We start from the raw sequence: 22,000 nt of genomic DNA on the forward strand, positions 1-22,000 counted from the left end.
TGGCTCTGGCATGAAGTAGCATTGGTTGAGGCGGAAGGGCACTCGATTTAAGTCTAACACTGGCATCTTGCATTCCTTTGCTATGCCCCTGTAATTTAAGCGTTTTCTCCAAATGCTCATTCATTCCATCTCTCTGTGAAACACTGCTTTTTCGATCACTTAATACATCAAGTTTGGCATTGGCTGCATCTAATTCACTTTGGACAGCTAACATTTCCTTTTGTTTTCTCAATTTTTCTTGTCCTTCAGCCAATTCTGCTTGTCTTTGGGCTAATTCTGCTTCCTCGCTCTCTATGGCGTGCTTTTCTTTAAGAGCCGCCAATCTAACTTCTAGCGCAGCCTTGTCCGGTGCTGCGCGACTCAAGGCTGAGGAGGTTGAAGAGACCTTTGATCCCGTATCGTCTACTTTCCTCGCCTGAGTTGCAGAAACACTGTCCTCAGGTCTTATTTCCTCATCATCATCATTATCATCGCACCGTTTGTGTTCAACTAGCCATGCATTCGCCTCCAACAGGAACGATTTATTAATCTCTCCTTTAGGTTGATACCACACGTCATCAGATTCGCGTTCCTTTTCTGCCAATACATGCTGATAATCGTTGTGACTAGCTTCAAATTCACCCAATAAATCATCATATTGTGCTACATTTTCCATCACTTGTTCTACATTTGACGGAACAGTCATCAATTTTTTAATAAAGTTCATCTTGCGTGTAAGCATTCCGAGTTTTATCTTTCTCGCTTTACGCAAATCTTTTGCGGCTTCATTTTCATCCAGCTCAGTTGGCACATTTGTGTCTTCTGGCTTACCGTGTTCACCAGCCATTGTGTAACAAAAAGGGAATTATCTTCACAAAAATCAAAGTATCCTTTCCAAAAATGTTTATGCTCCGTTGCAATTAATCAATCCAGCAAGGGGGCAAATGCGCGCATAAATGAACAAGTAGCGCTTAACTTTCCTCTAGTAACTTAAAGTCTTATCAAACTTGCTCCAAAGGCAATCCATAATTCAAACAAAAATATTATCTAACTAATAAATCCAATCTTCGGCTCCTAGAGCTCTTTGTCCATGAAAACTGTACTTTTTAAAGTTCAGAGGCCTACCGCACTTTCGGGCTTTGTTTGCATCGGCTTTCCTTTGTTCCTTTGCGGCCTGTTCCTGGCGTAGCTTTGGAAATCCAATCCTCGTCGTAATCCAAAGGGTTATCCAGATCCAAAAGCAAGCTTTTTGACTAATATAGTGATAATTTATCCTTAGTTGTCCCTTTGCTTTATCACTTGTTTGGTGGCGTTGATCAGGGGAATTGTTGACGCTTGAAAGAAAGGTAATCCAGCGAGGTCCGTTTAAAGCTGTTTGCTTTATTAACAAAATGATGGTACAACTTGTTTTGCAAATAAATAAATAAAGTTTAAACACAGAGCAACGAGGCCTATCCTCGCCATCACCGTTGCCAGATACCACAGCCCAAGTTCAAAAAGCTTTGTGCTCCCAATCAGCCGCGTCTACCACCGGGTCACGCTCCTATTTATCCTCCTTTTCACCTGTAGAGGGCACAAATCCTCGCAAAAATAGAAACATTAAAATAACATAAAATGAATACCAAAATGGCTCCTACAGAAGGGGAGAACACCCCTTTACCCTGCAAACACGGTCATAGCTTTACCATTAAGGGGACCGCATACTTTGTTTGACTATTAATGCTATAGGTATTTAACCAATTAGATGACTATAGAAGTGACTTTCTAACCTCTACGCTGAGTTTTAAGACAGATCATTCAAATTATGTGTCCATGTGAGTGAAAACACATACCACAAAACCCAGCCATGTAAATAAATTAACCCATGTATAGAAAGTCTCTGAACTTTCCTTTTGCCCTTCTTATATTAATACACGTGCTGTTTAACTATCACATAGCCTTGCCGTCTTACCTACCTACTCCGTGGTATATGGCTAAGCTTAGTTTAGTCATTACATCTTATTCAAGAAGATTTAAACGGACAGAGGATGAACCCGACTTGTGCTTTTAAAAAGTATCCTGTTAGCGAATTATTTATCTGTTGACATTGTTGCCACTGTTATAGTTTCTTTTTTGGATGTTAACTAATGCTGACCTTCTTTTAACTAATTCTCGTGACTATTCGTATTCTCTTTGGCATAAAGACTCATAGTTATTGCTCTTTCAACTCTGACTAAGTTCAATTCATAACTTCTTTACGCTAATAGCTATCCTGAATTCTCTAGTAGGCTATCCACACCCTTTAAGGGATGCGGCACCTCTTATACTAACTTTATCATTTCTGCACTATATTAGGCAAATCCATTATGGAATAGAGACATTTCGGTTGATCAGACCGAAATTCCTAATTCTGTAATCGATCTGCACTTATATTATTTATATCATGTATCAAATAGCATATAGATTTAGCGTCATCATTATCATAATACTCCATACAATTATTGTATGCCTTTTTAATGCTGCGATGATGATGTTCTCTCCCTCGCCTGCGTCTCTATAAGGAGACGGACTTTAGTATTATTTTTACTTTCTTTTATTTCTAGTCCCTACATACTCATCACCCTCTTCAGAGCTTATCAAACTTGCTTTTTCTTTTCTCCCTTCTTCTTTCTCTCCTTCTCCAGCTTTCTATTTAACCTGCTATGTTTCTTTCTTTGCTCTTATAATCCACACTTCTACCTTTCTTATTCTCCCAATAGGGCTTTTTTCAACCGGTGCTCAAATTCTAGGCTTTGGGCTTCAGCGAAGTCTTCTCATACGCTATGATTTCTGAAGACACGTTAGAACCTTTCTCCAAAACTTATTATAATTAGGACGAGCTGTAAACGTATTGCGAACTATAAACATTTGTCATACATTCATTTAAGTAATACATAAGTATGACTTTTCACGGATCGTGGTCAATTTAAATTGTCTGTTAGTGATGACGTCATAACTGCTCGACCAGACCATGTCAATGAAACGAGACACAGTTTTTTTCCGCTCAACGTTTTTCTCTATCCAACCTTCTACGTACTTTGTATGGCTAATTTGGCTATTAGTATGTTTCCTTAACCATGTACTTCTTATTGCCACTACAACATTACTATGGTGAGTTTTTTGGATTAAACAGAATATATCAAATGAATCAGTAAAAGCGTCGGAACACAAAACTCTGCGGTGCCCGGCTTTTCACTGTTTTAATTCTGCTTAATCACTAAACTCCACTCACACACAACATTCATACAGACGTCCATTCACACCGATGCAAATCACTCTACACCATTCAAGTCCCAGACTTGTTAAAAACATGTTTTTGATGTCCCAGACATCGTTAGATTCCCAGAATCTCTTTATAGCTATTGTCTGTTTTTTAATTAAGCAGCCCCAGGCAATGCTTTAACTACTACTCTGTTAGTAAATGACCAGTACACTTACTTATATGTGGGTCAAAGCTGATTCCAGATCCCGTCAGATCCACCTCCCAGGTGCAGAACCGTCAGCTGGCCTATGCAGAATTTCACTACACAGGTCTTTCTGCCGAACCTAGTCGTGGCAGGCGTTGCGCAACGTCGTCAGCTTCCAGGGTCTGCATCTCGGCGGCGATCTTGAGGGATCCAGCTCGTAAGGACCAAGATGTCAGGAAAAAATCCTGAACTCTGCTAAGTTGTTAGAATAACTTAGAATAAAATGACACCACAAACCACAGCAAAGTTTATAACAGATCTATTACGCTAAGGCCTTTAGCGGAGAGCAACGGTGTTACACTGCAGTGCAGTGTTACCACTCGTGTCAACTCTGAGCTCTTGCTCCTGGCGCAAGACCATTTATTAGAATTCACAGCATAGGTTACAAAATACATTTTAACCCCTCCTCTGTCCGGAGTTGCCATCTGGCCTCTGTCCTACTAAGATAAGGAACCTTGCTTAATTAAAACAAACAATCACGAAAAGTTTAACAGAACACCTGGCCTCATCAATCGCCATTGCAATCTCAATGTAAACATTCATGACATTAGTTTCAGTTTCAACATAGTTGGTTTTCCCAGGGTTGGAGACGGAAGTTGTAAATACCTTAACTAAACAATGCCTTTCTAAGATAACTTCAACCCCCTCTCTCAAGAGACAGCATTCCATTGAACAAGACAGAGAAACAGGGCACATAACCAACAGCACAGAACACTTTAGAAAATAGCAGTTATAAGAATTTCCTTTAAGTCTAACACTTCATGATAATATTTAATAATTTCCTTCACAAGTACTCTCAGTGAAGGGAGTGAGTGTGTGAGTGACAGGTGCCGGCCATCAGTACTCTCAGTGAAGGGAGTGACAGGTGCTGGCCATCAGTACTCTCAGTGAAGGGAGTGAGTGTGTGAGTGTGTGAGTGACAGGTGCTGGTCATCAGTACTCTCAGTGAAGGGAGTGACAGGTGCCGGCCATCAGTACTCTCAGTGAAGGGAGTGAGGGGTTTAAGTGTGGGAGTGACAGGTGCTGGTCATCAGTACTCTCAGTGAAGGGAGTGAGTGTGTGAGTGTGTGAGTGACAGGTGCCGGCCATCAGTACTCTCAGTGAAGGGAGTGAGTGTGTGAGTGTGTGAGTGACAGGTGCCGGCCATCAGTACTCTCAGTGAAGGGAGTGAGTGTGTGAGTGTGTGAGTGACAGGTGCTGGTCATCAGTACTCTCAGTGAAGGGAGTGAGTGTGTGAGTGTGTGAGAGACAGGTGCTGGTCATCAGTACTCTCAGTGAAGGGAGTGAGTGTGTGAGTGTGTGAGTGACAGGTGCTGGTCATCAGTACTCTCAGTGAAGGGAGTGAGTGTGTGAGTGTGTGAGTGACAGGTGCTGGTCATCAGTACTCTCAGTGAAGGGAGTGAGTGTGTGAGTGACAGGTGCTGGTCATCAGTACTCTCAGTGAAGGGAGTGAGTGTGTGAGTGTGTGAGTGACAGGTGCTGGTCATCAGTACTCTCAGTGAAGGGAGTGAGTGTGTGAGTGTGTGAGTGACAGGTGCTGGTCATCAGTACTCTCAGTGAAGGGAGTGAGTGTGTGAGTGACAGGTGCCGGCCATCAGTACTCTCAGTGAAGGGAGTGAGTGTGTGAGTGACAGGTGCTGGTCATCAGTACTCTCAGTGAAGGGAGTGACAGGTGCTGGTCATCAGTACTCTCAGTGAAGGGAGTGAGTGTGTGAGTGACAGGTGCCGGCCATCAGTACTCTCAGTGAAGGGAGTGAGTGTGTGAGTGTGTGAGTGACAGGTGCTGGTCATCAGTACTCTCAGTGAAGGGAGTGAGTGTGTGAGTGTGTGAGTGACAGGTGCCGGCCATCAGTACTCTCAGTGAAGGGAGTGAGTGTGTGAGTGTGTGAGTGACAGGTGCCGGCCATCAGTACTCTCAGTGAAGGGAGTGAGTGTGTGAGTGTGTGAGTGACAGGTGCTGGTCATCAGTACTCTCAGTGAAGGGAGTGAGTGTGTGAGTGTGTGAGTGACAGGTGCTGGTCATCAGTACTCTCAGTGAAGGGAGTGAGTGTGTGAGTGTGTGAGTGACAGGTGCTGGTCATCAGTACTCTCAGTGAAGGGAGTGAGTGTGTGAGTGTGTGAGTGACAGGTGCTGGTCATCAGTACTCTCAGTGAAGGGAGTGAGTGTGTGAGTGACAGGTGCTGGTCATCAGTACTCTCAGTGAAGGGAGTGAGTGTGTGAGTGTGTGAGTGACAGGTGCTGGTCATCAGTACTCTCAGTGAAGGGAGTGAGTGTGTGAGTGTGTGAGTGACAGGTGCTGGTCATCAGTACTCTCAGTGAAGGGAGTGAGTGTGTGAGTGACAGGTGCCGGCCATCAGTACTCTCAGTGAAGGGAGTGAGTGTGTGAGTGACAGGTGCTGGTCATCAGTACTCTCAGTGAAGGGAGTGAGTGTGTGAGTGTGTGAGTGACAGGTGCTGGTCATCAGTACTCTCAGTGAAGGGAGTGAGTATGTGAGTGACAGGTGCTGGTCATCAGTACTCTCAGTGTGTGAGTGACAGGTGCTGGTCATCAGTACTCTCAGTGAAGGGAGTGAGTGGTTTAAGTGTGTGAGTGACAGGTGCTGGTCATCAGTACTCTCAGTGAAGGGAGTGACAGGTGCTGGCCATCAGTACTCTCAGTGAAGGGAGTGAGTGGTTTAAGTGTGTGAGTGACAGGTGCTGGTCATCAGTACTCTCAGTGAAGGGAGTGAGTGGTTTAAGTGTGTGAGTGACAGGTGCTGGTCATCAGTACTCTCAGTGAAGGGAGTAAGGGGTTTAGGTGTGTGAGTGACAGGTGCTGGTCATCAGTACTCTCAGTGAAGGGAGTGAGTGTGTGAGTGTGTGAGTGACAGGTGCTGGTCATCAGTACTCTCAGTGAAGGGAGTGAGGGGTTTAGGTGTGTGAGTGACAGGTGCTGGTCATCAGTACTCTCAGTGAAGGGAGTGAGTGTGTGAGTGTGTGAGTGACAGGTGCTGGTCATCAGTACTCTCAGTGAAGGGAGTGACAGGTGCTGGTCATCAGTACTCTCAGTGAAGGGAGTGAGGGGTTTAAGTGTGGGAGTGACAGGTGCTGGTCATCAGTACTCTCAGTGAAGGGAGTGAGTGTGTGAGTGACAGGTGCTGGTCATCAGTACTCTCAGTGAAGGGAGTGAGTGTGTGAGTGACAGGTGCTGGCCATCAGTACTCTCAGTGAAGGGAGTGAGTGTGTGAGTGACAGGTGCCGGCCATCAGTACTCTCAGTGAAGGGAGTGAGGGGTTTAAGTGTGTGAGTGACAGGTGCTGGCCATCAGTACTCTCAGTGAAGGGAGTGACAGGTGCTGGCCATCAGTACTCTCAGTGAAGGGAGTGAGTGTGTGAGTGTGTGAGTGACAGGTGCTGGCCATCAGTACTCTCAGTGAAGGGAGTGACAGGTGCTGGCCATCAGTACTCTCAGTGAAGGGAGTGAGTGGTTTAAGTGTGTGAGTGACAGGTGCTGGCCATCAGTACTCTCAGTGAAGGGAGTGAGGGGTTTAAGTGTGTGAGTGACAGGTGCTGGCCATCAGTACTCTCAGTGAAGGGAGTGACAGGTGCTGGCCATCAGTACTCTCAGTGAAGGGAGTGAGTGTGTGAGTGACAGGTGCTGGTCATCAGTACTCTCAGTGAAGGGAGTGACAGGTGCTGGCCATCAGTACTCTCAGTGAAGGGAGGGAGGGGTTTAAGTGTGTGAGTGACAGGTGCCGGTCATCAGTACTCTCAGTGAAGGGAGTGAGTGGTTTAAGTGTGTGAGTGACAGGTGCTGGTCATCAGTACTCTCAGTGAAGGGAGTGAGGGGTTTAGGTGTGTGAGTGACAGGTGCTGGTCATCATTACTCTCAGTGAAGGGAGTGAGTGTGTGAGTGACAGGTGCTGGCCATCAGTACTCTCAGTGAAGGGAGTGACAGGTGCTGGCCATCAGTACTCTCAGTGAAGGGAGTGAGGGGTTTAAGTGTGTGAGTGACAGGTGCTGGTCATCAGTACTCTCAGTGAAGGGAGTGACAGGTGCTGGTCATCAGTACTCTCAGTGAAGGGAGTGACAGGTGCTGGCCATCAGTACTCTCAGTGAAGGGAGTGAGGGGTTTAAGTGTGTGAGTGACAGGTGCTGGCCATCAGTACTCTCAGTGAAGGGAGTGACAGGTGCTGGCCATCAGTACTCTCAGTGAAGGGAGTGAGGGGTTTAAGTGTGTGAGTGACAGGTGCTGGCCATCAGTACTCTCAGTGAAGGGAGTGACAGGTGCTGGTCATCAGTACTCTCAGTGAAGGGAGTGAGTGTGTGAGTGTGTGAGTGACAGGTGCTGGTCATCAGTACTCTCAGTGAAGGGAGTGAGTGTGTGAGTGTGTGAGTGACAGGTGCTGGTCATCAGTACTCTCAGTGAAGGGAGTGAGTGTGTGAGTGACAGTAGGTCACAGGATCACGCTCTGGTGTGACACCATGACTCTTATCTAATACACCTTTTGTCAAATTCAGAAAATTGCTTTGCACGGTCTTGTAGTTGTCCGTTCTGTGTCTGCGTTCACAAAAGCTCCAGTGTAAGAACACAATGAATGTCAATCAAACACAGGGGTTTGTACAGAGCCATAAATCATTCACGAGACATTTTGCCAGAATTGCTGACTCATTGTCACATAAATGACACATCAATTTGTGTAATATATTCAACATGATAGTTTCAATGATGGAATATGAAATATCACTCGTTGGAAACATTATGCACCAAAGCATTTACTGTAATCCCTAGCTTCCCATTCACTTTGTGGAGTCTCACTAGTAACCTTGTTTTAATGATGGACACAAGCAGTGATCGTGCAATCCATTTTTGCTTTGTCTTTACACCTTGGTTTTCTTTCAACGCACCTGTGAAAACCAAACGCGAGAACTGAGCCATGCACCTGTTGAACCCTTTGTATTGCCCTCACCATATTTGAAGCACTATCTGTCACACCACATTTCACTGCAAATGTCTCATCAGACTCCATAAAACATTATGTATTCTAGGGTTAAATGAATCAGACTCCATAGAACATTATGAATCCTAGGGTTAAATAAATCAGCACAAAGAATGTTGAGAGACTAATTTGACTACAACTAAATTTGATTTAATTTTGCTTTTTAAACAAGGCACCGTACACAGCAGCACTGAATTAACATGGGGCTTGTTGTGCACCTAATGTATCCCACTTTCAGGCTTTAATGCTGTTATCCACTCAATGCTTTATACACAGAGGCCAGATGCAGGAATGGGACCCAGATGCTGTCAGTGACCCGTTTACCAAGTCTCAACAGGAAGACCTCAAACACATATTCCAGGTTTGGATAACAACATACTGCCCACTCTGATCTGAAGTGGGCCAGACCAGTTAAATCATAGCACAATAAGGCATACAAAACAACAATATTTCTCCATGTTTAAATCAGTTGCGAAAGTTTTTGGATGATAAACCCTATTTTAAGTTCATTCTACAATAAACTAGAAACATAAAGACCAAAAACTCAGACATCAGCTGATGGTATCTAATTTTCCACCATATGTTGGAAGACTCAGTTTGTGGATTTGTCAGTCATGTTTCAGGTTTATTCTTGAAACAATGGCGGCCTACCATTGTGAGACAGAGCTTGAGTTCCACTCACCAGCTTCACCTCAAGATTATCTGTCTACTCCTTCTGAGAGAGTTAGCTGTATACACTAATTTTAAGGGGTGTTACCATCTTTTCAAAATAGGCCATTGGGAGAAGGTCCCTTTGTCTCTACCTGGAGGGGGAGGGTGAGAGCAGTCTCACACCTTCCCCCCCAGGTCAAGCCCAAGCAAATTCACCCAAGAAATGCTGGCATTCTAGAAAAGTACAAATAAAATCTTATTTATACTAGATATAAATAAGATGGAATTATTGACTATGGCATATCATTATTAAATATGAATAATACATTACCGGTCCCTTAACAGCCCACTGTTCATCTGCCTGGGCTTTCCTCTGCAGATTCCCTCGCTTTGTGATGCGTTTGACGTCAGAAACGTCACAACGTGATCCGGAGCAGACATCTAATTTACGCTGTTTTTGAAGCAATTACTGGATCGATTCAAAACAATTAAAAAACTTTTGTTCTCATAAACCTCCATATTCTTAAGAGACATTCTGACTCACAACCCTTAAAATGCATTAGGAAAAACAAATGCAATTAGGTTATTATGTTTGACCCCCTGTGCTTTACTGAATATGCCCAGAGTTGACAATACTGAATATAACTGAAGTGATGGGGAATTCAGGGTGTCCGCGGGGTCTTAAAGGCACCCAGTGCAACTTTATGTAAACATTCAATGAAAAATAAACATTCAATTTCTAGTCTTTTTTACACGTAGTAAGTTTCAATAACTCCATACCATTACATATCGACATTCAAGGAGCAAAGATGAGACGTCGTTGTGTGGTGAGAACTGATAGAAAATCGTAAACAACAACAATCGCCGGTGGGGAGAAGCCATTTTTCCATTGACTGGAAGCCTGCTTTATTTATTGCAGGTTAAAAAAAATAAAGAAAATGGCAGCGATGTTGTTGTTATCGATTTTCTATCAGTTCTCACCACACAACGACGTCTCATGTTTGCTGTATGAATGTCGGTATGTAATGGTATGGAGATATTGAAACTTACTACGTGTAAAAAAGACTAGAAATTGAATGTTTATTTTTAAGCCTCGAAAGTTGCACTGGGTGCCTTTAAAAAGTCTTAAAAAGTCTAAAATTACACATTTTCCATTTTAGGCCTTAAAAAGTCTAAAATATAGCGATTTTTTGCACTATATGTCTAAAATTGAGTTGGAGTAATTTAAGACCTACGTTTCAATGCAAAATATCGACCCAAAAAAATTTTTTTTTTACGTCCTTTTCCACGACGTTCTGTTTTTTCTTTTCCTGTAATGGGCGCAGTTATGGTCCGTGTAGTTCTACATGACATGTTGCTGTTAGTGGAACGTAATAAGAAAACTACGGATGTGAAACGGAAATGTACTCTCGTCACTTGCAGTAGCAAGTATTTTGATTCCCTGTGTGCGAGCAAGGCGGGAAGTTATGAAGTAGAAGACAACTAAATGGCAGAAGAAGATGGGGAAATGCAAACTCAATGATAACTGGCTCTCGCGACCGGAATTTTCGGACTGGTTGAAACGCGTTCCCAACGACAGTGAGGCTTACTGCATTCTCTGCAAAAGAACTCTAAAACTCGTCACCCTGGGCATTAAGGCACTGGAATCGCACACAAAGTCAAGTAAGCACCAGGACTCGGCAAATGCGGCGCGACATGGTATAGCCCAGTTTTGTTCTGCAGCTAGCATAAATAATAGCTCTACCGGTAGTACTAGTTCTAGTGCTGCGTCCAGCATTCGCGAACAATTGGGCTCATCTGACACTATGGGCAAGGCTGGCAGCAAAATGGCAGAGCTCCTCTCAAAATCCAATGCTCTGAGGAGGGCTGCTAAAGACAAACTCTCCCAGCTTAAGGTTCTGGAGGATGAAATTGCCACCAAAAGTGCACAGCTTAGAAGCATGTAAAATAATGGATGTATATACAGCCGCGGAAAAAATTAAGAGACCACTTCAAAATTATCAGTTTCCATGCTATTTTGACCAATTGTCATTTTTCTGCAAATAAATGATCTAAATGACAATATTTTTATTTGAAATTTGATAGGAATGTTGCCAGTAGGTTATAGAATAAAACTAAAATGTACGTTTTACTTTAACACATACCAATAAATAGTAAAACCAGAGAAACTGATAATTTTGAAGTGGTCTCTTAATTTTTTCCGCGGCTGTATGTTTGTTTCATTGACAATAAATGTCAATTGGCCGCAGTCTGGCTTTGTTATTTCTTTTTTTTGATACGCCGTGAAGGTCTTAAATTGAACCCATGATGGTCTAAAAAAGGTCTAAAAAAGTCTAAAATTGCACTTGTTAAAACCTGCAGACACCCTGGGAATTGCATGCTGGGAGAAAGAATACAGTTCATATGCAGCAAACGCAGACGTACTCATCAATAATGATAATGAATACAGTTCATATGCAGCAAACACAGACATACTCATCAATAATGATAATGAACACAGTTCATATGCAGCAAACACAGACATACTCATCAATAATGATAATGAACACAGTTCATATGCAGCAAACACAGACATACACTCAGCAATAATGATAATGAATACAGTTCATATGCAGCAAGCACAGACATACTCATCAATAATGATAATGAATACAGTTCATATGCAGCAAGCACAGACATACTCATCAATAATGATAATCAATACAGTTCATATGCAGCAAACACAGACATACACTCATCAATAATGATAATGAATACAGTTCATATGCAGCAAACACAGACATCAGTAGTAGTGATAATGAATACAGTTCATCTGCAGCAAGCACAGACATACTCATCAATAATGATAATGAATACAGTTCATATGCAGCAAACACAGACATACTCATCAATAATGATAATCAATACAGTTCATATGCAGCAAACACAGACATCAGTAGTAATGATAATGAATACAGTTCATATGCAGCAAGCACAGACATACTCATCAATAATGATAATGAATACAGTTCATATGCAGCAAACACAGACATACTCATCAATAATGATAATGAATACAGTTCATATGCAGCAAACACAGACATACTCATCAATAATGATAATCAATACAGTTCATATGCAGCAAACACAGACATCAGTAGTAATGATAATGAATACAGTTCATATGCAGCAAGCACAGACATACTCATCAATAATGATAATGAATACAGTTCATATGCAGCAAACACAGACATACTCATCAATAATGATAATGAATACAGTTCATATGCAGCAAACACAGACATACACTCATCAATAATGATAATGAATACAGTTCATATGCAGCAAACACAGACATACTCATCAATAATGATAATGAATACAGTTCATATGCAGCAAACACAGACATACACTCATCAATAATGATAATGAATACAGTTCATATGCAGCAAACACAGACATACTCATCAATAATGATAATGAATATAGTTCATATGCAGCAAACACAGACATACACTCAGCAATAATGATAATGAACACAGTTCATATGCAGCAAACACAGACATACTCATCAATAATGATAATCAATACAGTTCATCTGCAGCAAACACAGACATACTCATCAATAATGATAATCAATATAGTTCATATGCAGCAAACACAGACATACTCATCAATAATGATAATGAATACAGTTCATATGCAGCAAACACAGACATACTCATCAATAATGATAATGAATATAGTTCATATGCAGCAAACACAGACATACTCATCAATAATGATAATGAATACAGTTCATATGCAGCAAACACAGACATACTCATCAATAATGGTAATGAATACAGTTCATATGCAGCAAACACAGACATACTCATCAATAATGATAATGAATACAGTTCATCTGCAGCAAACACAGACATACTCATCAATAATGATAATGAATACAGTTCATATGCAGCAAACACAGACATACTCATCAATAATGGTAATGAATACAGTTCATATGCAGCAAACACAGACATACTCATCAATAATGATAATGAATACAGTTCATCTGCAGCAAACACAGACATACTCATCAATAATGATAATGAATACAGTTCATATGCAGCAAGCACAGACATACTCATCAATAATGATAATCAATACAGTTCATATGCAGCAAACACAGACATCAGTAGTAATGATAATGAATACAGTTCATATGCAGCAAGCACAGACATACTCATCAATAATGATAATGAATACAGTTCATATGCAGCAAACACAGACATACACTAATCAATAATGATAATGAATACAGTTCATATGCAGCAAACACAGACATACTCATCAATAATGATAATGAATACAGTTCATATGCAGCAAACACAGACATACACTCAGCAATAATGATAATGAATACAGTTCATATGCAGCAAACACAGACATACACTCATCAATAATGATAATCAATACAGTTCATATGCAGCAAACACAGACATACTCATCAATAATGATAATGAATACAGTTCATATGCAGCAAACACAGACATACTCATCAATAATGATAATGAATACAGTTCATATGCAGCAAACACAGACATACTCATCAATAATGATAATGAATACAGTTCATATGCAGCAAACACAGACATACTCATCAATAATGATAATGAATACAGTTCATATGCAGCAAACACAGACATCAGTAGTAATGGTAATGAATACAGTTCATATGCAGCAAACACAGACATACTCATCAATAATGATAATGAATATAGTTCATATGCAGCAAACACAGACATACTCATCAATAATGATAATGAATATAGTTCATATGCAGCAAACACAGACATACTCATCAATAATGATAATGAATACAGTTCATATGCAGCAAACACAGGAATACTCATCAATAATGATAATGAATACAGTTCATATGCAGCAAACACAGACATACACTCATCAATAATGATAATGAATACAGTTCATATGCAGCAAACACAGACATACTCATCAATAATGATAATGAATACAGTTCATATGCAGCAAACACAGACATACACTCATCAATAATGATAATGAATACAGTTCATATGCAGCAAACACAGACATACTCATCAATAATGATAATGAATACAGTTCATATGCAGCAAACACAGACATACACTCATCAATAATGATAATGAATACAGTTCATATGCAGCAAACACAGACATACTCATCAATAATGATAATGAATACAGTTCATATGCAGCAAACACAGACATACACTCATCAATAATGATAATGAATACAGTTCATATGCAGCAAACACAGACATACACTCATCAATAATGATAATGAATACAGTTCATTTGCAGCAAACACAGACATACACTCATCAATAATGATAATGAATACAGTTCATATGCAGCAAACACAGACATACTCAGCAATAATGATAATGAATACAGTTCATATGCAGCAAACACAGACATACACTCAGCAATAATGATAATCAATACAGTTCATATGCAGCAAACACAGACGTACTCATCAATAATGATAATAAATGAAAAATGTAATATGTATATGTGGATGGATACATTAATGAAATAGATATGTTAATATAAAATGTTCCCTTACTGTACACTCATATTTACATATTTACCCTTATCCTTTCCATTTAAGAAGGGTTAAGTCATGTTGTGCAGTTAAAGCACACTTATCTCACATTAAACCCAATGGCTAGTGCTACATCATGTCTCCACTACAAGTCAACCTCTAGAGTAAAAGCAGCAGTTAAAGCAGACTTATCTCACATTTAACCCAATGGCTACTGCTACAGCATAGCATAGATCAATCCCAGTAAAAAGTTGCTTCGCTCTTTACAGAAGCCTTCTAACATTGTAGCAACACTACAAAAGAGCAGTGTTGTATAATTTATCATACTGAGTATCAATTAGTTATAACAACGATACTTATAAACCACAATAACACTTTAGTTGAAGGGTAATTAAATGAGGAATTTAAATCACCTTCATAAACACTGCAAAAATATGTGTTTATGACATTTATATTTACATTTACATTTAGTCATTTGGCAGACGCTTTCATCCAAAGTAACGTATAAAGGAGAGAACAATCAAGCTTCGAGCAATAGAGACCTAGTGAAACAATAAATACTATTTTACTATCTCCACCCGGCCGACCTCAAGCAGATGGGTCCCCCCTTATGTGCCGTGGTTCTGCTTAAGGTTTCTTCCTGCCTAACAGGGAGTTTTTTCTTGCCCCTGTTGCCATTGTGCATGCACTAAGGGGGTCTAGGCTCTGGGCTCTGTTAAGCGCCTAGAGGCAATTGTATTGTTATGGCGTTATACAAATCAAATTGAATTGAATTGAATAAGAAAATGAAAAAAGTGCAGGAATGGAGTTACTGTAAGTGAGAGTTAACTACTAGTTAGAGGAGATAGCATTAGAGGAAAGGGAGAGGAATAGGAAAGGAGGTGCTCTCTGAAGAGTTGTGTCTTCAAGAGCTTCTTAAGGGTAGAGAGGGACGCCCCTGCTCTGGTATTGCTAGGCAGCTTGTTCCACCAACGTGGAACTACGAATGAGAATAGTCTGGATTGTCGTACTTGCACAGCCAGCAGTGCTCAACAACGCTCATTAGACGAGCGCAGCATCCTGGGGGTAACATTTATGAAAAGCATATGTCAGTATTCACTAGGTGTGTGATGATTACCTGTGTGTACTGATGAAACCATAACATGAGTAGATCTTGCTGTCATATTGTCCCCCTTACACAGGCGCGTCGCACCCGTGGGGGATGTGGGTGTTTTAACACCCACACTTTTCCCGGTGAGAGGGTTCAACACCCACACTTTTTCTGCAGTTTTTCCACAGTTTTGCACACTCTAAAGTGTCACACATTGAGCGTGAGAGTCACTAATTTTGGTCTTTAACCACGCACTCCCGCCACACATCGTATTTCTCACGCTGAAAAACAAACTCAGGAATCAAGCACGTCTCCCCGAATCCGGTGCCACTTATCAGCCAATCCAAAAAAACAAATGGGCTAAACAATAGCCAATCAGAAAAGCGTATCTGTTGTATCTGGGTAAGATTTTAACCAGCAACCAATGAAAATAAAGCATCCTGGCATTGCGCGCGACTGATCTTCTGAAAATTTCGTTCACCTGAGGAAACCACTGGAGCGCTGAGCATCTGTCTTCTACAAGGAGTAAGTCGTCTCCTGTTTTAATGTTACGACAAATTCACAATGGTTTGATACAAGCAATGACAACTTGACTGCAGTTGGATAATTTTCCAAGATAATTAGCATCAGTTTGTAATGAGTGTTTGTAGCCAACAGCCTGCCTTTTCAGTAGCCTATAGCTGTCATGGCCCGTCCTGGTTCACGCCCTCTGTGACCTGTATCAGTGCTGTTCCAGGTGCTCTGTGCCAGGTTTTCCCTCTGCCCTGTCTCCTGACTGACAAGCAAGGCACCCAATCACTGGTGAATGCTCTGCCACACCTGACTCCACTCCTCTCGTTTGCACGGCTTTAAAAGCACACCAGGACTGACATTCAGTGTCAGATTGTCGCGTCGTTATCCTGAGCCTTGTTGGAGAGACTACCACTGGACTATCAACCAAGCCTGTTCTCGACCCATGCCTGTTTTTGGACTCTGTTCTTTGCCTAGTGTTTTGGAGACTTTTGCCCATCTGCCTATCTGTTGCTAACCTCTTTTGTAATACCACGTGAGTCAAGTCAAGTCCCTTTTGTACCTCTGCCTGTGTTTTTGCCTACCTGTGTACCAACCTCTCTGCCTGTTTTTGACGACTGGATTTTGCCTGAACCTTACCTGTACCTCTGCTGTGTAGTTTGGATTTTTGCATTCCCTTTTGACTTTTCTGTTGCCTGCTGCTCCTCATTAAATACTCCTCTAACGTTCCTTTGTCTGCTGTTGAGTTCACTTCTTTTACCTGGCCTCACCGGCCCTGACAATAGCTTTGACTCCGAACTTCGTTAATAGGCTATAATAAATTCGATTAGGCCTATTAAAAATATATATAGCCTATAATTCGAACGAATATTAGGCAGACCTTATATTCAATTATTATTATTTTGAAAATGTGTTTGCTTGAGCATTACATTCAGATTCCGAGGCTTCTTCACGCCTGGTGAAGTTGTGAATCGCGAACTCATTAGGCATACTAGCATGTTATAAATATCCTGGCCATGGATGCATTCATCATAGCATCTGTCTTTCAATGATGTCAGTATCACTCATTTAAATGGGATGCTTTTTATATCTTGTATGTTATACATGTTGTACACCTCTGTCATTGTATCCATCGTTTCTATTGTTAACAAAAATGGGAGCATTCAGAGAATGCAAACCTCCGCCTTGTGAACTTGACCTTTGACCTTGACATCTGAAAATCTAATCAATTATTGCCATTATATTAACCAATCTCCCCACAAAGTTTGATGGAAATCGGTCCATGCGTTTCTGCGTAATCCTGCTGACAAACAATCAGACAAACAAACAAACACACAGGGGCGAAAACACAACCTCCTTGGCGGAGGTAGGCTAATAAACAAATCACATCCATCCCCCTCACTTTTGAAAAGCTTGCTACGCCCCTGCCCTTACAGTTACAGTGTAATTTCTTCCATTTAAACATTCAGGGCCCTATCTTGCCGATCAGAAACGCAAGTAGGATGGCGCCAAACGCAAGTAGCTGTGTGGGCGGCTCTATGGCGCAGTTGCTATTTTAACGGCGGAAAAAACAAAGGGTTGGTCCAAAGGAGGTTACTTAGCCATAGGTGTGGTTTGGGCGTAATATGCAATAAACCAATCAGAGCGTCTTCTCACATTCCCTTTAAGAGCGAGGAGCGCATATTGCAAAGCGGCTTGTTATCGTGATGGCGGAATTACCGGGAGGAAGACCGTGAGGCCACCAGAACGGCAATATTTTCCCATGCTTTTTTGGAGAAATGGTTCTACTTTTCATTTCTTGTTTGTATTTTTTCAGTTACTAGCATTCGTTTTTTGGTGGCAACATATTTGAAATAAACGTCACAAAAACATACTTTCCGATGTTTTGGGTTCACCCTCACTGAATCACTAGGTTATGTATGCGTGGTAATAATATTGCACCCATCGGCACATGCAGTTCAACCTCACGTCTTCTAAAGTCCTCTAATCTATCCTCAATTATGTCATTGACACATCCATGATTCATGGCAATGTTGTGTAAAACACTGGGGGGGGGGGGGGGGCGGGGGGGGGGGACGTCTGTGAATATGGGTACAGTCTATAGCGCCAAGGACGCCAGGGATCCCATACTTCAGCACCCTCGCTTGATCGGAAAGGAAACCAGTTCGCCTAAACAAATGCAGGGAAAAATACTATACTACGATTATTTGTGAAAGAGATGGAAGAGAAGAACACAAGTTATTACAGTCTTTAGAACTGTTCTAAAGAGTACAAACAACCGATGTTTTTCTTCCAACAACCTCGGATAATAGCGAACGCAAAAGAACACCTTTTTGTTTGCGTTTCACAAGACTAAATATCGAGGGGGTGCATCTGCTGAATCGGGTACAACACTGCCATTACAATTAACTTGAATCATTTGGGGCAATGTGTACGCTAGATGTATGCCTATTTTTAAAATATCTTGGATATGGATATCACAATGATTTCCTCATGTGGTAAATACTTTATTTTCCTTGTAATTATATATGGCTTGCCAAATAATTGGTATAAATCTCTCGTGTAGACGACAGAAGTAAAGTGTAGCCTATAGGTCCTATACTGTGCGGGCAAGCACATGCGCCCTTAAAATAGCGTTCTGAATACACGTTACAGACTTAAGACATTGCGCCTCTGACATTAGACCAGCTTTTTTTTGGTCAATGGCGCACGGCGCACAGCGTTGTTTTGAAACTGCAAAATACCGCTTGCGCCAGAGAAACGCCTTCTCTGTTCCGCCCCCGCCCATGTCGACGCAAGTTCATTTCGAAGCGCGCCTCTGGAGGGAAAATCGCGCTGTGCGCCAGGTGCAAGATAGGAACGATACATGCGTCGGTGACAATGTCAATTGCGCTGGGTGCAAGATAGGGCCCTCAGTGCTTATGAATGAATTCCTGAATGCTTTTAAGGGAACCTTTTAACTAAAGTGTTCCCATAAGAGTTTAGGTAAACATAAGTGCAGTCAATGTAAGTAGATGTTGTGGTACTTAGGATTTATGGCATAATTACGTTCAAACGTGACCAGATATTTGAACTTTAGGTGTTAGAGGAGAAGATCATCACCTTTGTGAAGAATGAGCTGAAGAGATTCAAGAGGATGCTGAGTCCAGATTACCAAGAGAACTTTGAGAGTAAAGAGGACGATGAGAGTGAAGCCAGAGAAGGGGCTCTGAAGATGGCACTGCACTTCCTTAGGAATATGAAGCGGAGCAATATCGCTGACAAACTGCAACAAAGTAAGACTTCTTCATATTCATTTTCATCAATATGCTTCATCACAAAAAAGAAGCATACACATGATTTTACCTCATTGTTGGTTTCTTAAAAACATGATTATGTGTTTCTTACATAGGGGGGCTGGTTGTTTATCAGACCAAGCTGAAAAGACATCTCAAGAACAAGTACCAGAGTGTTTTTGAAGGTATACCCAAGCAAGGAGGCTCTGCTCTTCTAGAAAAGATCTACACAGAGGTCTACATCACAGAGGGAGGAAGTGGAAAAGTAAATGAAGAGCATGAAGTCAGACAGATTGAGTCAAGATCCAAGAGACCAGCTGGACAGGACACATCAATCAAATGCAGTGACATCTTTAAACCATTACCTGACCAGGTCAAACCAATCAGAAGTGTTGTCACAAAAGGAGTTGCTGGCATTGGTAAAACTTTCTCAGTTCAGAAGTTCATCCTGGACTGGGCAGAGGGAAGGGAAAACCAGGATATCCACTTCATATTTCCACTACTTTTTAGGGAGCTTAACCTCATTAAAACAGACCAGCTCTCTTTGATGGATCTCCTCCACCACTTTTTCACAGAAATAAAGCAGTTCACTTTTCCCAGTCAAGGGAAGTACAAAGCGTTGTTCATCTTTGATGGTCTGGATGAATGTCGACTCCAACTAGACTTTCAGACAAATGAAAGTTTGACTGATGTGACACAGGTTACCTCCTTGGACGTACTCCTGACAAATGTCATCAAGGGTAACCTGCTCCCTTCTGCTTTACTTTGGATTACCTCTCGACCAGCAGCAGCCAATCAAATCCCACCTGAATGTGTTGACCGGGTCACAGAGGTACAAGGGTTCAATGACCCACAGAAGGAGGAGTACTTCACGAAGAGGATCAGTGATCAGAATCTTGCCAGCAATGTCATCTCTCACATCAAATCATCAAGGAGCCTCCACATTATGTGCCACATACCAGTGTTCTGCTGGATTGCTGCTACTGTTCTTGGGGTAATTCTTGGCTCTTCAGGAGGTAGGCAGATTCCAAAGACTTTGACAGAGATGTATACCTATTTCCTCATTTTCCAGACCAAACAGAGAAGTAGCAAGTTTGAAAATGTGCATGACCTTGATCCACAGTGGAACCAGGAAGTTATCCTTGGTCTTGGGAAGTTGGCTTATGAACAGTTAGTGAAGGGAAATCTTATTTTCTATGAAGAAGACCTAAAAGAGTCTGGCATTGATGTCAGAGAGGCAGCAGTATGCTCTGGCATCTGCTCCCAAATCTTTCGAGAAGAATCAGGGCTTTATCAAGGAAAGGTGTTCTGCTTTGTGCATTTAAGTGTCCAGGAGTATCTTGCAGCTTTGTATGTGTTTTTGATGAAAGCAGTTGAAGGGAAAGACATTATATCCAGACACCAAGCTCCTGAAAAATCCCAAAAGCTTTGGAAAAGAATATTGAATGTGTCTTCTTCAATGGAGGAATCCATGATCATCTTACAGAAGAGTGCAGTGGACAAAGCTTTGGAGCATGAAGATGGACGCTTTGACCTATTCCTCCGTTTCCTTCTTGGCCTCTCTCTGGAGTCTAACCAGACACTCCTGCATGGCTTACTACAGAGAGGACGAATTCAGATGGGCAATGAAAAAACAATCAGTTACATTAAAGCAAACACCAGGGAGGTTCCTTCATCAGAAAGAGTCATCAACCTCTTCCACTGTCTGAATGAACTCAATGATCACTCCTTAGTGGAAGAGGTCCAGAGTTTGCTCAGTGCTGGGGCTCTTTCTGGAGCTGAAATCTCACCTGCCCAGTGGTCAGCTCTAGTGTTTGTGCTGCTGACATCAGAACAGAATGTGGATGTGTTTGACTTGAAGAAGTACATCAGATCTGATGAATGTTTCCTAAGGCTGCAGCCAGTAGTGGAGGAATCTCAGAAGGCTCAGTAAGTATGGTGGCAGTGTGTATTCTCAGGATGGGAGGGGTTAATGACACTGTGTTTCCATCCAACTTTTTAATGCACATTTTGACCATTTGAATAATAGAACAACTGAAATTTCTATAAAATCCTTGAATGCAAATTAACATGTGATTGACTAGATGGGATGGATTATCTCACTATTCGCATAGAGTATAATGTGACTACGTTTGAAACAGCATTAAAAACTTTTATCACGTTTTCCTGTGAAAGTTGCCCACAGCTTTTCACAACTCCTGACTGTCCATTTTGAATTCTGATATGTGGAGAAATATTTAATATGATTTTTGAATTGGTTTAGAAGCACAACACTAATATACAGACAGCAGCAGTGTCCTTTTCATTGAGCTTATAGTTACTGGTGGCTGTTTTCCCCTAAAGGCTCAATAGCTGTGGGCTCACTGAAAGGAGCTGTACAGCACTGGCATGTATCCTCAGCAAAGCATCTTCAAAACTGAAAAATGTGGATCTCAGTGTCAACAGTATTGGAGATATTGG

At 41.5% G+C, this 22,000-nt stretch overlaps 1 protein-coding gene across 1 annotated transcript in view; it reads left to right on the plus strand.

The window, feature by feature from the left end:
- The window catches only part of LOC308382633 (NLR family CARD domain-containing protein 3-like), a gene marked incomplete at both ends in the record, with an annotated part of 38,616 nt that extends 17,143 nt beyond the window's left edge, over positions 1–21,473 (plus strand). The window contains 2 exons of the mRNA XM_080861025.1: positions 19,345–19,540; positions 19,657–21,473. Coding sequence (XP_080717151.1) covers positions 19,345–19,540; positions 19,657–21,473 — 2,013 coding nt within the window. The remainder of the gene's footprint in view (positions 1–19,344; positions 19,541–19,656) is intronic.
- Positions 21,474–22,000: the final 527 nt, after the last annotated feature.

This window comes from Sprattus sprattus (genome assembly GCF_963457725.1).
Source record: "Sprattus sprattus genome assembly, contig: scaffold_53, whole genome shotgun sequence".
NCBI lineage: Eukaryota > Metazoa > Chordata > Actinopteri > Clupeiformes > Clupeidae > Sprattus > Sprattus sprattus.